Source organism: Populus alba, chromosome 9 (assembly GCF_005239225.2).
Source record: "Populus alba chromosome 9, ASM523922v2, whole genome shotgun sequence".
Classification (NCBI taxonomy): Eukaryota; Viridiplantae; Streptophyta; class Magnoliopsida; order Malpighiales; family Salicaceae; genus Populus; species Populus alba.
Genome location: NC_133292.1, coordinates 8,025,181 through 8,042,863, shown reverse-complemented (window position 1 = coordinate 8,042,863; position 17,683 = coordinate 8,025,181). Strand labels below are relative to the sequence as shown.

At 35.4% G+C, this 17,683-nt stretch overlaps 2 protein-coding genes and 1 long non-coding RNA gene across 5 annotated transcripts; 2 read left to right on the top strand and 1 right to left on the bottom strand.

The window, feature by feature from the left end:
• Window positions 1-1,093: 1,093 nt before the first annotated feature.
• LOC118059088 (uncharacterized) lies at window positions 1,094-2,849 on the bottom strand. Of its 2 annotated transcripts, XR_012170781.1 has the most exons (3): window positions 2,534-2,849; window positions 1,532-1,618; window positions 1,094-1,426 (listed from the first exon to the last, which is right to left on the bottom strand). It is a non-coding gene; the product is annotated as an uncharacterized lncRNA (long non-coding RNA). The 2 variants fall into 2 exon arrangements; XR_004689264.2 differs by lacking the exon at window positions 1,532-1,618 and having other exon boundaries at window positions 1,151-1,426.
• Window positions 2,850-6,192: 3,343 nt separating this feature from the next.
• On the top strand, window positions 6,193-12,311 carry LOC118059087 (nucleobase-ascorbate transporter 4). Its single transcript, XM_035071903.2, has 14 exons — window positions 6,193-6,467; window positions 7,033-7,130; window positions 7,221-7,406; window positions 7,585-7,685; window positions 7,781-7,856; window positions 8,418-8,477; window positions 8,913-9,097; window positions 9,188-9,284; window positions 9,684-9,770; window positions 9,877-9,935; window positions 10,375-10,466; window positions 10,731-10,808; window positions 11,456-11,616; window positions 11,721-12,311. The coding sequence occupies exons 1-14, from the start codon at window positions 6,365-6,367 to the stop codon at window positions 11,937-11,939; spliced, it is 1,602 nt and encodes a 533-aa protein (XP_034927794.1). The 5' UTR covers window positions 6,193-6,364; the 3' UTR covers window positions 11,940-12,311.
• Window positions 12,312-15,190: 2,879 nt separating this feature from the next.
• Window positions 15,191-17,352, top strand: LOC118059086 (cyclin-D4-1). Of its 2 annotated transcripts, XM_035071902.2 has the most exons (5): window positions 15,194-15,791; window positions 15,896-15,982; window positions 16,209-16,518; window positions 16,601-16,731; window positions 16,895-17,352. In XM_035071902.2, the coding sequence occupies exons 1-5, from the start codon at window positions 15,504-15,506 to the stop codon at window positions 17,147-17,149; spliced, it is 1,071 nt and encodes a 356-aa protein (XP_034927793.1). In that variant the 5' UTR covers window positions 15,194-15,503; the 3' UTR covers window positions 17,150-17,352. The 2 variants fall into 2 exon arrangements, with proteins under 2 accessions (XP_073267418.1, XP_034927793.1); XM_073411317.1 differs by lacking the exon at window positions 15,896-15,982 and having other exon boundaries at window positions 15,191-15,791.
• The last annotated feature ends 331 nt before the right edge of the window (window positions 17,353-17,683 follow it).

Below are 17,683 nucleotides of genomic sequence, written 5' to 3'. Positions count from 1 at the left end.
TCGTGTCCAAAGAAAAATCTAGTAATTGATTGATGCTTAGATTAACAAGAAAAAGTAATTTCATTAATTTAAAACAGTTGAAGCGCTAGGAACTAAATTCAAAACTTTCCAAACTTGCCAAATCAATAATAATTAATCTGGATGATAATTAAAAAAGTTTGTTGCGCGTGTAAGATATGTGTGGTTTGTTTCCAAGAAATTGTAAACAATACCAAAACACAAGTCATCTTGAATTATTTTCCAAATCCAAATCATGTTTTTTATACCTATCATAATAAATTTTACACAATTTAATTTTAAACTTAAATTAAATAAAAAAGTTAGATGAAAAAATTTCAAAATTAAATAACAGGTACTCTGAATGTTGTTTTTTACCCACAATGGACCGCGGACTTTAAACTAGTATCCCTGTAAAAAGAAAAGGAAAGAAATAAAAGAAAAGGCTTATATCCTGGCCCGTTTCCTCACGAAGCATAAATAGTGAGTTTCTCCCTTCTCCCCAGGTATAAAAGGGAGGGAGAGAACGGAAATGCCACTAGAAAATAACTTCTGCTGGGGATGCCAGTTATTCTAGTTGGTAATACCAAGTTACCTGAAATTGAATGTTGTTTTCTCAAGGGGGGAGAGGAATTATTAGTCTGCTGTCAACTTATGAACCCAGTGGCCTTCGAACCCAAACAAAAAAAAGGACAGAGCAAGAAGATTACACTTCGAAGTATAATTAACCCGTCGCTGTATTAAGTAATGGCAATAATCTCTTAAGAAATGGGTAATCAAACTCTAATGATCTGGAGCAGAAGATGTAGAGCTGGCCCAACTAGGATCGGAAGGCCACAGGCAACAAAGCATTTTCCGTTTCCCTCGAAATAATAACGGGCCAGCTTCCACTCAGTTCCTTCATAGAAGGACGGTTCCAGGTTAGGTTTAGTGAATTAGTTTTCGTCTAGAGGAAGGAATTAGCACTCGCTTCTGTTGCCATCTCTCATGATCTGTTAACATAAAACGTCAACACAAAGAGGATGGGACGCTCGATCGGCTCCCAGAGGTGCCCCCTCCCCCCTTTAATTAGTGTTTTCTCTGATAGATGTTGATGTAGCAACCTGCAACTATCAACTGTGGTTTTCCTTTTCTTTCTTTATATGGACTGGTATGATAATATTTAGGTGGTTTTAATAGGTTTGAAAACAATACGCCAACAAGATGCGTTATGAAGTCCGGCATGGCAATTACTGTTGAATGATACACTCTGAAACAAGAAAAAGAAAAAACTTTTGTGATGAACAAAGGCAGGAAACTGGTGCTTCAGTTGAGGAACAGGTAGCAATCCACCATACAATATGTTGGCATCTCATCAGACAAGAGCAGGAAAGAACAGGTGATCAGAAATGAAGGCTCTTTATTAACCAGCGTCGCTTCCCACCTGCATCTGTAATGAGATCCATCCACTTGTTAGTGGTGATTGTGAGGGTGAGCAAACCGGCAAAATATTTCACAAAAGGGTATTTGAATCCGGTAAAAACCAATACGAAACCTTTTTGCCACGAAACCCGACTTCGTATGTTTTTTAGGTTACCTGAATTCTCCCATCTATTTTTTCCTTCTTTTCAGGCCAATTAAACTACAAAAAAAAGTAATTCTATTGTATTAGTTGTATCAGAATTAGAATCAATACCATGATATTTATTATGTTTTGAGTAATCTAACAAGAAACCCCAGAGAAACTGGGTCTTGCGGTTTGGAAACCGATAGTTAAGTTCTTCAAAGTAATATATAAATTTCTTCTCACAGAAAGAAATACAATCTTGGGTACTTAATCCATTATCCATTATCCAATATAAATAAATAAATTTACCTCATTCAATCAGATAATAATTTGGGTAGACTAAAAAATAATGCTAGCGTTTGGTCACTGACAACGTGAATGATTGAACCTATACACCAGTATTGGCTAAATTTGTGCACTCAAGTGAGTAGGAGTATAGCAACTCATACGCCTATATCGATTTATATATTTGCCAGATTCGGAGTCAGATTTTGGATCTTTTTTCCTCCCTTACCGTAAGCAATTTTATCCAATGACTTGTTTGTTTCCATAAATTCATTTTTCTGAAAACTATTTTCCCCACTTTTTTATGTTTAGCAAGCACAAAGAAAGTTGGTTAAAAAAAACTTAATTCCAATCAATAAAAAAAATAAAGCTATATGGCAGGAAAGTGTTTTTCTTTCTTCATTCTAAGGAAAACACTTTCCTTTTCTTTATTAACAAAAAGTGTTTTCCTTGATTGCACAAGGATTTTTCAAAATTGAGAAAGAACAAGAACATTTTCCAACAAGCACTGTTCCATGAGAGGCTGCTCAGTACCCATATCAAAAGATAGAGATTTAATGCTCAAGAACAAAAGGGTCATTGAAATTATCACAACTATTGTCAAATTTCCAATCAACAAGCACAAAATCCAAGTTCCTAACATTCGATTGAACAGGTATATTTTTTTAATTATCAAGATTGATGCGAGAGAGAAAGAGAACCCACCAAGAGGAATGGAATCGAGGAGGTTGAGAGAGAGATCGGATTGGGATTGTAATTTGGAGATTTTGTCAAGTGGGTTTAGTGGGAAATATGTGTCCCTCATAATGTAGAGATCATCTGTTGCTTTTGTGGCTTTTGCCCATATATCTTCTCCTTCTCCTTCTCCTTCTTTCACTAGCCTGCTGTCGCTGCTTATCTTTCTCTCTCCCATGTCTACTACTACAACATAACAGTGTAAGAAGGAAGAAACAGTGGGACAACAAACCAAAGTGTCCTTGAATAATACTCTTGTATATCCACGACGTCGTATCCCTACGCTTAAGAATAAAAACTATTTTTCCTTCCGCATCACATCAAACCTGCATCAAGATTAAATCAAAGTTTAATTAAGTCCATAAACTTATTAATTCTTTTAATTTTATTAAATAAACTAATCCAAATTTTAACTAAATTTCCAAATTTATTAATTCTTCACCAATTTTAACTTATTTTAAGCTTTTAAAATTAAAAAATATATATATTAATAGGTTTTACTTAAAAAATATTTCACAAGCTTATTTCTCTATAATATGATATGACATATGTAATTATATTTTATAAAATAAGCTATGTATGAATATAGGATGTAATAAAAAAAATTTCATCATTATACTTTTTAGATTTCATTTTTTACTGTAAGTGATTAAATATTTTATATATATATTAGATAAACTTAAAAAAAAAATAATTCATTAATAAATTATTTTCCAGTTCATTTTCCATAACACTGCCAAACATTAGAAAATACTTTCTCGGAATTCACTTTCCAAAAAAAAACTACTTTCCTGTAAACAAACGGAGTCTAGGTTTGCCCTCGTTTTTGCCTCCTATCAAGGTAATGTATTTCCACGATAATGTTTATTTTTATATTTTAAGAGTATTTTTGAAAAATATTAATTTTTATTTTATTTAAATTGGTTTTTTATATTATTAAATCATATATTAATATCAAAAATAAATTTAAAAAATAAAAAATATATATTTTCATATAAAAAACATTGTAAAAAATAATACTTCCACTTCTATATTTGTGTAATCCAAAATAAAAAAATATTGCGTGATACTGTTAAGTTTTGAAGGTGTTATTTTGGTAATAATTAAATTGCCAGTCCACGTACGTATTGTCCAGTTGAGATCGTGCATAAAATAGTAAATATACAAAAAGGATTTTACATTGGTTATGATTTTATAAAATATTTATAAAAATATTATAGTTAAAATGCTATTTTTTAAACACGAGAAGTGTATATTATTATGAGCAGGAAATAAACATGACTGCAGTCAAGGGACCAGCCATGAATTTTTTTTTATCCTGGGCTATTAAATAAGTATATAAATATTTTTTAAAATCGATTATTAATTTATATACATAAATTTTTAAAATTAATAATAAAGTTTTAATTCAAATATATTATCCAAGATATTAAAAAATAAATTTAAAAGCACATAATATTAAAACGAAAATAAAAATAAACTCACTATTAAAGTTACATCCTTCGATGTTTTGTGGAATATAATTAATCTATAATCAAATCTGAATCAATATTGTAACAACCTCTAAACCGGGATAAAATAACAATCTCATGTCAACTGAAAAATAAAGTAATTAAATTTTTTTCTATTTTAATTTCTTCTTTCTTCATTTGATTCTTCCCTATATTAGTGTTTTATAAGTTGGATTTTATAAGTTTACAAGGTTATTCTCTCACTTCTTATTTTTTTTCTTGGAATTATTTTTATGCTTTTCCTTTATTTTTTTCTATTTCTCTATCGTCTTTTCCTTTCTTTCTTCTTCTATTCTGCTTATGCTCAGTCGGCAACATATAAAAGGAAGGAGGAACTGATTTGTTTTATTTTTTAATGGTAAATAATCATTTTACTGTTAATGAGTTGTTTTGCTTTTATTTAACGATCTTTTTTTTTTTACTAGCACTACCAAGCTCCGTTCATCCTAAACTCTTAATTAGATTTTATTCAATATATTTTAAGATCCCTCGTAAAATTTCAACTTGATCTGATGGTTGGATTGAAAATTACGTTCAATAACATAAAACTGATCAAATTGTGATTTTTCATCAAGTTTTTAAATTTCTCAAAAAATTCTGAAATTTTAATCCAAGCTAAAGCATCATATTTGAAGGCCCCACATAAATTTTCAGAATTTTTTGATAATTTAATTAAAAATTAAAAATTTAGTTTCCATAAAACTAGTTAAAAACTATTGATAAAATCCTACCTAGGCTAAAAAGCCCACCCCAGCCTTTGCCATGTCTCCGCCTGTGACTGCAGTGTCAAGATCTATGCCTGCAGGGTGCAGAGTGCAGAGTGCTATGGGCGCAGGTGATGAGGATCGCCATCACTTTCAAATCACGGGATCCGGGACGGAAGGTAAATCATTTACTTTATTATTAAAGTACAACTACGACGGCAGGTCGAGATTGCTCCGGAGCCATCACTCACATTTCCCCTTGTCGCCAGGATCAGAAGGCGTCAAGGATTTCTTGCTTAAAAGATCGGCTGTTTTGATGATGAATCGCGCAGGAAGCTTCTTTTCAGATTGTACGGCACAGTTCAGATGAGAATATCAGAAAAAAAAGAGAGGAGAGCAGACAATTTCTTGACCAATTTAATTTCCCAATTTCTTACAAGAACTGCAAGCGAATGGGATGAGAAAGACAGGGAGTCATAATATATTATGATATCTAGTCAAGATCATAGCATTAGGTCATTCTATACATGACAATCGTTGGTGGCCAAACCAACCTCTCTAGATGCTAAATGAAATAGGGAAGAACCTGTATTATTAATTCGCATATTTTATTAAAATACGAAATGGATTTTATGGAGGGGATGGATCATTAGACCGGCAAGCTTTTTTATGCCACGAGAGGTTATTCATCATAGAAAATTAAACCCCATAATTTGAAAGAAAAATATTATTCCTTTTGATTTAAATATAAATATAAATTTACATAATTTACTTGTTATCTGTAACGGACAATTCTAGTCACCTTGGTTGGCGAGACAGCGTGAGCTTGTAAAGAAGCAGGTAGCGGGAAGTTACGAGATTTTTGAAGACAAGATTTTAGGTTTGAAGAATATTAATCTCATGTTTTTTACACGACTAATTCCAGATGAAAAACCACGACGACTATATATATATATATATATATGAAGGAGAAAACATGTCCAAATTATTGGTGACCCTCCCAGCAATTAATATGGTTAATCAATAAACAAAACCAAACCAAAGACTAATTCCTTCTTCATTCTATTTAGCCTGGAGATTCATTCACGTAACAGATACATCATGAACAGAGATCAAGAGCGAAACGCCAGTCTTGACTATAAAGAAACTCGTTACTTGAAAGAAAATCCATCCATCGCAGGTTTTATTTGGCCACCCACCATTAACAAACCGGTTGCCATTCCTCAGGTCCTTGATTAGTACAGTATCTCATTTATAAGTGTTAGTAACATGAATCGATCTTGATCTCACAGGGGGTAAAACTGCCATTTAGATTCCCATAAAAAGAAGAAGACGAGAGTACAAAGAATATAAGCGGAGGAGTCACTCTCAATCTGCTGCAGTTGGTAGCTTGCAAGGATAAAATCTCTCTCAAGTTCCAAAAAGGAAAAAAAAATCCTAAGAACTTGAAAGAAAAGGAGATAGCATTTAGTCACAACAATCACTGCCTAATTCCCAACCCCTACTCCTCTAATAGGGTAGCATTACAACACCTTTCTCTTTATTATAGCCTCTTCTTGTTTGCTTCTGAGAAAAACAGAGAAACAATGGCAGTGGGAGGCGCTGCCAAGGTTGATGAGTTCGTTCCATTTCCTGTTAAAGACCAGCACCCTGGCGTTGATTTCTGCGTCTCCAGTTCTCCTCCTTGGCGTAATTACTCTTTTTCTCAGTTTGGGGAATTCTGTTGCCTCTGTGTTTCTTCTTCTTCCTTTTCTTCCTTGTCGTCCCTCTTCTGTTTCTTGCTCCTCGTTACACGTTCTCTTGCATCGCACGATGAAAACTCTAAACATTTGTTCTTGTTGCTTTGTTTTGCGAGTTTCTATTGATGAACTTCCCGCGCTTTTTTGCTCTTCTTTATCTGCCACCCATTTCTGTTTACTGGATTTTTCTTATTTGTGAGATTTTGAAATTTAAAAAATCTTAAATGGAATTAGGATATAAGGTATTGTTTACCTAAAATGAATTGTGACTGTATTAGTGGAACTTTCAGTGATAAATGAGAGTCTCGTTAATACTTAAATTCATTATTCTCCAGTTTCTTTTAAGTAACCGAAACAAAATTTCACCCCGAAAAGGAAAAAAAGAGGGACAAATAATTCACTAAATATATATTTATTTGTAATCTTAGTGCTTGCCAACGATGATAGTGCAATTAAAACTATATTCTATAACAGAAAATCAATTTGATTTTAAAAACTTGTTCTGCTGGATGCAGCTGAAGCAATACTACTTGGATTTCAGCATTATCTGGTGATGCTCGGGACTAGTGTGATCATCCCTTCCATAGTCGTTCCTTTGATGGGCGGTGGCAATGTAAAGACCCCATGTGATTAACAGATTTTGATTTTGATTTCAAGTTTGTGTTTCTATAATTTCCTTTTAAATTCTGTTTCGATTTTTTAGGTGGAGAAGGCTGAGATGATTAACACATTGATCTTCGTGGCGGGGATAAACACTCTTTTGCAGACTTGGTTGGGCACTCGGGTTCCTGTGGTTATTGGAGGATCCTATGCTTTTATTATCCCCACAATTACCATTGCTTTATCTACTAACAGTAGTACTAATGTCATATTCCTTAGCCCACGGCAGGTTAGTTTAGTCCCCTCCCTCATTTCGAGAATGCATTTCTCCAACTTTTATGCTTTAGTTTTTTTTACTGGGAGAATATGAAAGGAAATGATTATATTCTGGCAAGAGCACGAGGAAAGTTAAGAGTTCAGTTAGAATTGATTATGATTTTTCTATCACATTTGTGTCTGGTTATTAGAGGTTTAAGCAATCTATGAGAGAGGTACAAGGAGCACTTATTATCGCTTCATTCTTTCAAATGATAATTGGTTTCCTTGGATTCTGGAGGATTTTTTCGAGGTATGATGCTGTGATAGCGTGTTAATGCATTTGGGATGACTTGATGCATCATTCACTTGCTTAAGGAAGCTTGGTTTTCATGTTCTGTGATGCAGATTTCTCAGCCCTCTTGCTGCAATACCTCTTGTGATTCTCACTGGACTAGGGCTTTATGCACGTGGATTCTCACAGGTAAGAGGGCTAAACACCCAATTCAACTTATTTTTGCAGGGGCGATTTGTATAGAGATTAGAGTGATAATTAAATCTCAAGCTCCAAACCTATTCTATTGGTGATTGTGCTTCAAAATAATTCACAAAGCCCGTTCTGCTTGCAGAGACAAGCAAAACATTTTTGATATCATATTTGTATGATTTCTTACTTATTGATGGAAAACTTCTTTGGAAGCAGGACTTCCGGTCTTTCTTCCTTGAGTTCATACCACTGATCATTTTTAGACAACGACCTCTTCAGTCATGTCTTATATGTCTTTCTTCCTTGCCTCTGTTCCTACAATTTCCAACTGGAGAGCGTATAGCAGTCGTTAGAAAAACTTGGGTTCATATCCTTAGCTGGTTGCCTCAAAAGATATTTTAGCTTGAGTAGAAGGCTGTCTAAGCTTTGCGCTGTCTAGTAGACTTGATATATGAAGCTAGTTGTGTTATGGATGGAACTAGTTTTTTCAGTGCTGCTGCTTCTTCCATTCGGGGATTAATTTTGCTTAATATTCTCTCTCTTGGTTCATGCTTGTAGCTGGCAAAATGTGTGGAAATTGGACTTCCAGCACTTCTTCTGGTGGTCTTTATATCTCAGGTGAGCGACATCCTTGATCATTCTTGTTTATTTCATCGTCAATCAAAGGAGTGCATTATTTTTAGAATTAAAAACATAGATGTAAGATCAGAGCCTATGTATTGATCTGCACTGATATTTATGTGTTTATTCGTTGTTGGTGGAAGAGATTATTAGCAAGAGCCACCATCTTTTTCAATAAAACTTGCATTTGTTAGTAGAAAAATAAAGCAGCAGGGTTAGTTTCCTAGGCGAGGTCCTTGTGTCCTCAGTATGTTCTCCTCTTTTGATGGTGTGCCTTGGATACCCTGAAAACGAATGTTAAATTTGAGAATGGAAGGATCTTTTTCTATCCAATTATGTGCTCTAATTGTATACAAGTTAGAGAGAGGTTACCTGTTTTTTTATCTAATATTCTTGAGGTTTTTATTCTTACGGCAACCACTGATATTGCAGTATGTTCCTCATATGATGAAATCATGGAGCAGCATATACAGTCGGTATGCAGTCCTTTTCTCAGTTGCAGTTGTGTGGGCATATGCGGCAGTTTTGACTGTTGCTGGTGCATATAATAATAAGCCTCCAAACACCCAACTTAGCTGTCGTGTTGATCGTGCTGGGCTCATTGGTGCTGCTCCATGGTGAGCTTAGATCTATTAACAAAACCTTGAATCATTTAATTGCATTCATACTCTAATAATATAAATTCACAAGTTGAATTATGTGTTCAGGATAAAGTTTCCATATCCATTTCAATGGGGGGGTCCTACTTTTAAGGCTGGCAATGTTTTTTCCATGATGGCTGCTTGTTTGGTTGCAGTTATTGAGGTATGAATTACCAGGAGCGTTCCTTTCTATGTTTCCTTTGTACATGCCAAACAAAATGGTTTGCCTATGCTAGCTTTGCTGACAGTGAGGATTCAGCCAGTTCTAAATTATGCTTGTGGATGCTTGCTCTGTAAATATTGTTAATGTTCTATAAATATTGTCATCGAGGAGATGGATGCCGATACTTTCTTTTGTGACTTGTGATGATTCGTAAGTGGAGGAAAATTTGAACTCTTTCACAAATGTAAACAAAGCAAACACCGTGCGTGCTCGCATGACTCGGTTGAAGTTCTTGGTCTTGAGCTCCTGTTCTATGATCATTCTTCCTTGCTGAAAGTTTCCTATCAAGCACTCCTCTTTTTTATTTAACTCTATTGGTGTTCTTTTATTTTTCTGCAGTCTACTGGTACCATTATTGCAGCATATCAATATGGGAGTGCCACTCATCCGCCTCCTTCTGTATTCAGCCGCGGTATTGGATGGCTGGTAGGACATGATCCAATGGTGTCTCACTATTTATTTTTTCTGACCTGTTATATTCCACTTGTTGTTTCTGGACACAATTCACTTTCCTAACTTTTATAACACCCAGGGAATTGGAACTTTGCTGGATGGATTGTTTGGTACAGGAAATGGGTCCACTGCTTCAGTGTAATGACTTTAAACTTTCCAAGTTATTTTTTTTTTGCTTTTGTTGAAGAATGGATTGTTTGTTGAGAATGTCCTGATAACCCGACCTTCGTTTGACTATAGTTTACTGTATTTATAATCTACAAGCAAAATGATTAGCAAACCTTCATGTCCATGTCCGATATGGTGGAATTCCATGGTCTCGGTTGTAAAATTTGTTTTGTTGTTTGGTAATGTTAGAGAGAAACCTGAATGAAAGCCAACTTTGGTTTGATCGATTAGAGTTAAGGATCTTGATTTTCAATCCATATGTTTATTTACAAACTATTATGTTGATTGTTTAAGATGCTCTGTTCATGCATAGATGTAAAATACTGCTGCTGTTGGGTTACTGAATTGATGGATGTCCTAATTCTAGCATTCTCTCCTGTGATCTGATTTTGTTCTTTTATGCTTACAGTGAAAATGCAGGTCTTGTGGGATTAACTCGAGTTGGAAGTCGAAGAGTCATTCAAATAGCAGCTGGCTTTATGCTTTTATTTTCTGTGTTAGGTACATTGCATTGTTTTATTTTCTTTTTTCTCATTACTTTTTCACTGAAATAATAGAATTTAATTTGTCATTGCGATCAATGTTATTAGATTCTCTATATATCCTGTCATGATTATCGACTATTGTCCTTTTGAAAAGGCTCCTTTTCTTTTCCCCAATCATTCTACTTGAAGTCTTGATCAATTTGCAAATAGAAATCTAGCACCATCTTTATATTGTTCACACAGTAACTGTTCTTATGGTGTTGCAATCCATCTTTTACAGGAAAATTTGGGGCTGTTCTTGCTTCTATACCATTGCCAATTGTGGCAGCTCTTTACTGTGTCCTCTTTGCCTATGTGGGTAGGTATTACATTTTTATTATTTTGGGGTTGGATTCTAAGTTATCAATCAATTTTACCAAGGGGTAAAATGATGCTCACTGCAACAGTTTGCCTGATTTTAGAAGAGGAATGGCAGTGATGAAGATTGGAACACTTGAGACCGCTGCAAGTCAACATAATGTGCACTTGGAATTCTTGAAATTCTGCGTGTGAACTTTGCTTAAAATTACTTAACATATGTTTAGTTTCTATAAAATCTAATGTCATGCCTAACTTAAGAACAGACTGAATCGATAAGAATCACTATGGTAAGTGAAATAGTGAGCAGCAGGAAAAATGAATTTAGTTTCCATGAGATTTTTCATTGTGCTTGCCTGTTCGGTGGGAAGACTGATCCCCTGTCAAGCTTTCACAGGCTGACATTTTCTTACCAAGCTTGCATAACAACTCAATGGTTGCATTCAGAATATGATGGGATCTTCATAAGAGGAACATGTTGAGAATCAATGTATTTGTACATGTTTTTGAATATAAGGGATAAAAAGAATCAATTTGTTTTGTAACAGCTCTTAGAGTTAGATATGCTCCTTTGTTTTGCTGCCAACCTCTCTTCAAGGAAACCGTTTAAATCGACTTCTAACTGTTGTATTATTGTGGGGTAAGCAGCTTCTGCTGGTCTGGGACTTATCCAGTTCTGCAACCTGAATAGCTTCAGAACAAAGTTCATCCTTGGCTTTTCTCTCTTCTTGGGCCTCTCTGTGCCACAGTACTTCAATGAGTACCTTTTGGTTTCTGGTCATGGCCCTGTTCACACCAGAGCAACCTGGGTGCGTATGATTGATTTGCATTTTATCTTATAGCTTAATCGTTCTCCAATAAGTTTATCAAGAGATTCATATTTTTTGATGAAGTTGTTCTGATTTCTCTTCAGTTCAACGATGTAATTCAAGTGATCTTCTCGTCCCCAGCAACAGTGGCAATTATAGTTGCTTTTTTCTTGGACTGCACCCACGGTCGGGGGCACAGCACAACCCGCCGAGACAGTGGCAGGCACTGGTGGGCGAAGTTCAGATATTATAGCCAAGACACCAGGACCGAGGAATTCTATGCATTACCTTGGAACCTTAACAGGTTTTTCCCTTCATTCTAAGCTTGGAGCTCTTGCTTGCCATCAAGGAAGAGCTGATATGAAGTGAAAGTAGAAAACATTCTGAATTGTTGCACTCCTAGTGTTCTGTAGTGAGGCAACAAAGTTATCTATCAAACTAGAACCGGAAAAGATATCTGTATAGTGGGGGTTGAGCCAGGCACACCAACTTGATTTGGGAGGTCTAAGCTTGTCATTGCAATATCATTTATAAATATTAAATGCAAGCAGTAATGATCCTAGAGATATTTACTACACATGGAATTTTATATATTCACTGTAAACAAGAACCTAATTCACGTTCCTTCACAACAAACTGATGACTAGCTTTGTTAAGCATTCTCAAATATAATGCATGTTCCAGTTTTAATTTTAGTTCTAGCTTGTGATGAACCCTTTGTATGTTGCTTCTTTAATGACAATACAAATCTGTCATGCTTTGTGAACAACAGTCTCCACGTCTGCTGAGGATTTCTTTCTCCAGAGGAACCTAGCATGTTGGAATGTAATAAACCACGGTTAAATTACTTTAAAACAGATTTTTTATGCGTAGCCTTGTGTCTGAGCTAGCGTTTTAATCTTTCAAAATCACTTTGAAAGTAATTTGATGTAGAATTTAGTCTCTATCAGATACTCTTTTTTTTTTTTTGGCTTTGTGTGTTGATTACATTTTGACGAACTATTTGTCTTGGCATTTGTTACACCTTTAAATGCGACAAAAAGCTTTATCTTCCATGTCTCATCCTCCACACTGGAGGGATTTTCACGATTTTCTGAGCAAGTCAGGGAGTCAATAGTGATCGAAACTTTCCAGCCCTTTTCCACGGTCATCTGCTGGACCCAATTTGCCTGAATAAAAGTAGAATGAATTAGAATGGAACAGGAATGAACTCCCAAGTCAAGGCCTTTTAGGTTTCCCTTTGGCAAGGAAAGCATGGTTGAATTCGGTGATTGAGATTTGTGTTGGAACTAGCTGGGCCCATTCTCCATTATGTTGAGCAGGCATTTCTATAGATATTTTTTGTTTTTTATTTTCTCTTGCCTCATCAGTTTGAACGCCAGGATGCCTCAAATAAATATTGTCTGAAATTCATGGAAGGTTTGGAGTGTTGTTGGCATGTGATACTGGATGGTTAGCAGTTGAGGGCTCATTTATGTTTTCCACAAACCTATCAGCAATTGCATTTCCATCCCACATGATTGTGACTCGAAAGAAACCAGTGACTCTTACAGATGAACTGTTACTGGTGTTTTTGGAAACACCTTGGTTCATTGTGCAGGCAGGCATGCATCGGGACCCATCATGTGAACACGAGGGCCTTTTCTAGGCTATGTGGTGGTGCATGTATGAGCTGAAGCCCACAAGATCAGGTCATTTGCAAGAAAATTAAAAGAAAATCAAGCTCATATCACATTGTGTAAGAACACAGACACATACACAGAGGGAGAAGATGCCAACTCATTTTGAGTCAAATCTGTGGCTGAGCGCATTGCTTAGTGAACCTGTGCTGGTTCAGGAAAATTGTTTCTTTCCTGAGCTTCTTACAGTCTGTTCAACAAGATGACGACTCTGTATGCTGTAAAAGCACCTAACCCCTTCGTAGAGAAACAAAAAAGAAAAGGTGGCATCTTGTGAATGAAACCAAATTCTTACAGCTGCAAATCTTGAAGGTTAATGCATGCGGTGAACCTATACCTCTATAGCTAGTTTCTTTTTATGTTTAAAATAGTGATATTAAATTTTTTTGAAATCTTTTGTTTTTTTAATTATAATTTTTTATTTTTATATGGTTTTGATATTTCAATGTAAAAAATAATTTTTAAAACATAAAAGTAATTATTATAATATATTTATAAATATAGAAACTTTTTTTTTTAAATAAATTAGTACAATATTATACGGCTGCTACTAGAGTTCGACACGAATACATCTTATGTCCCAGATATAGGGTACGGAACACATCTCCATGACAAGGGGCAAGGGCCATAGGGTGCTTGATTGCGAGCGGGTACTAAAAATGTCTTCAGCCTACAGGGGCTTTACAGCTATGACAAAAAGTCAATAACTTACTCCAAAAGCAAAAAAAAAAAAAAACCGGTGAGATTGTTATTAAAATATTATTTTTAAATAAAAAATATTTTAAATTGTAATCACAATTAAATTTTAAATATGAATTAATTTTTTTAAATTATTTTAAAACATTAATATTAAAAATAAATTTTAAAAAATAAAAAAATATCATTTTAAAATCTTACTTAAAAAAATTATATTTTAAAAGTAAATCATTACCGCAACATCAAAGTTTTGTTTCTACTTAACTTTGTGGCTCAAGATCAAATTGTGTGTTATGTAGAAAATCTCCAAAGGAATGTCCTAATCCTTTTCCTTTTATGAACATATATGTGCAATAGTCACTGTTTACTTGAAATGCTATTGGATCGTACGACCGAGTGAAGGATACTTGGAAGGTCGTCACAGACAAAAAAAAAAAAAAAATTATTGATCCAAACACAAACACACACACTGTGGAAGCATGTTTATTACCATCGCTAATCTTAAAGAGTTTATGAAAATTGACCTTTGTTTATTTTGTAGGCGCTTTCGCAATTTAAAGCCTGTTTTAGAATTCGATAGTTTTTATTTTTTTAAAATATTTTTTATTTAAAAATTTATTAATATAAATTTAAAAATTTATTTTTAATATAAAAAAACACGATTAGATAGCAATACCAAAAAACACCTTAATTTTGTGTTTACTTTAGTGGTTAATTTTGCGTTTGATGTAAGGTATAATCCTGAAAAAGCATAAAACACAAGATCAAAAACATGAAAATCATGTGTTTTTTACTTTTAGTAATGAATCCTACTAAAAACAAACACAGCAGCAAAAACAAACATACTTTAATCCATTAGATAACAACGCTTATACTCTACAATAATTGCAATATTAAATGCTTGTTTGAGAGTATATATTTTACCTTATTTAAGGGTAATTTAAAAATATATTTATCTTTAATTTTAATGTTTTTTAATAATTTTAATATACTAATATTAAAAAATATATTTAAATAAAAATAACTTCTAAATAAACAATATCTATAATCACTGAATATGCACTCACAGAAACAAAAAAGGAAATGAGAAGAAAAAACATGAGTTGCAAAAAAAACTCGATATTTTTTAACTATTGGTCAAAACAAAATCACCATTCCTAATTAAACCCACGTGAAAAAACCTTACATACAATGCACACACCCTTCTCTATTTCTCTCCTTATCTACTACCCCAATATAAACACCATCTCCTCTGTTAATCAAAGATCTAGAGACAGAGAGCAAGACACAAGCAAAAAACAAAACCCATCAAGAAGGAGGGTGAGGGAAATTAAAGAGGGAGACACAAACACGCACACGAACCTGAAACATGTTATCCCCAGAAGACCCATAACCAAGCCATGTCCAAACCCAAACATCCACCACCAAACATCATCGCCACTCTCTTCCCCCCTCTTTCCGCCGCCACTAATGCCGTTGTCCTCCCATTGAGCACTCACAGCCACCATCACTATGTCTCACCCTCACTCTCCAGACCACTGTGCTTCTGCAGTTAACAGCCTGTACTGTGGTGAAGATGCCAGTGAGGTGGTCCAGCAGGATGCTGACACGTGGATCTCTAGCTACCATCAATCCCCATCGCCGTCCACCATCCCTTCTCCGCCATCTGATAAGAATACAATCACCAAACTCATTGACTCTGAATCTCAGTTCATGCCTTTCCCTGACTATCTCCATCGTTGCCGTCACCGTTCCATTGACACCACGGCTCGCCAAGACTCCATCAACTGGATCCTCAAGGTACCCATACGTATAGATACGTATAAGTTAACTTTATTCGTAGGTGTCGTCTACCCGTTTGAATGTATTGATGTGGTGGTGATATTCATTGCTTGGAAATGCAGGTGCATGCCCATTATGCCTTCAGGCCATTAACGGCGTTACTCTCTGTTAATTACTTCGACCGTTTTCTTTCATCCTATTCTCTTCCGGTAAATAAATAAAACAGCACTCACCACTATATTTTTTTCCTTGAAAACTCCATTTCCCACGGGAAAATATCGGATAGTCCTGGGAATTCCCAAATCTGTCTTCAAAATATTCCATTTTTCAACTTTCCCTTTAATATGTCAGATTTTCCGGGAAAGCGAATGCACACATTACACCCAAGAGTGATTTTTTATTCATTTAAAGCTTTGATTTTTTTAACCGAAACAGGAAAATGGGTGGCCGTATCAGATACTATCAGTGGCATGCTTGTCTTTAGCAGCGAAAATGGAAGAACCCGACGTGCCATTGTTGTTAGACCTTCAAGTACTCGAACCCGGATTCATATTTGAACCCAAGAACATTCAAAAAATGGAGCTTCGAGTCATGGCCTATCTCAATTGGAGATTACGATCTGTCACTCCATTCGATTATCTTGATTACTTCATTTCAAAGCTCCCTTCTTGTTCCTCTACGAATCCCGACAATTTCAGTCGGCTCTTGAAAGATTCATCGGATCTCATTCTCAACACCACCCGTGGTAATTCAAATCCTCACCCCAAACTCTTCTCATGTCTTGCAATTTTAATCAGATTTTTTGAAAGTTTTTTTGGGTTTTTCAGTGATTGATTTCTTGGGTTTTACACCGTCGACGGTGGCAGCGGCGGCGGCGATATCTGCTGCCGGCAAGAGTTATGATACTATACCATGGGAGGCGGGTGATGGGCAGTTCTTTCATGAGAGAGTGAACAAAGTAAATATTAACATTCTTTTGGGTGCAAATAATAATTTTTGTTTTCAATGGGGTCTTTTTTGGAAATGTATACTTTCGTTGGCTGTTTCGTGAATATTTACTTTTACGAGAATCATTTGAGAAATATCGAAATCTGTGTAATAAAAATGTGTTCTTTTCTAAGGAAATGGTGAGAAGCTGTCACCAACTCATGGAGGAATACCTGATCGACACATGTCCATTGTCTCGGCATAAGGTGCTGTCGGCTGAGGCCTCAGTTGAGCCGGCTAGCCCAGTTGGCGTGCTCGACGCAGCTGCTGCTTGTGGGAGCTGTGACACGCGTTCCGAGAATCCCATCTCGGCTAGCAGCCAAGCCCCCGAAACGGAGCCGATTATTAAGCGGCTAAGATCTTCTGCATCGGATGTACAGGAACCGTAGATAGACCATTACCCAGCACCGCCAGATGCTCTCTCAAATTTTTATAATCTTTATTAGAGGGAGGCTTCTTTTATTTTTTTTCCTATTTCAATGCGTTGATTATAAAATGAACGGACGGGATTGGATATGAATTAAGGGAAGAGGGATTTTATCATCACCATATATTACTCGATTGATTAATATTCATAGAAGTTTATTTACTATTTATTTTGTTATTGGTTGGGCTTTTTGGTCAAAATGTAAAGAGGGTGTTCTGGTGAGGTCTAATGATGTTTCAATTATTCTCATCAATCATCTGTACATGAAAGCTAATGGGGTCGCACAGGAAATCTAAAAAATCTAAAGACCAGCCTTTTCTTTTATCTGGACAAAACTACCCTTGTGAAAATCTATAGTCTATTGCTTTCTGTTAGAATCATGATGGTATCTGGCTAGATGGGTTCCAGTGGTGTAGAACCTCTACACCACGTGTCCGACACAAATTACAGAGAGTGGGCCACCTGCTTATAATGATGATGTCCGACTCTTCTGTAC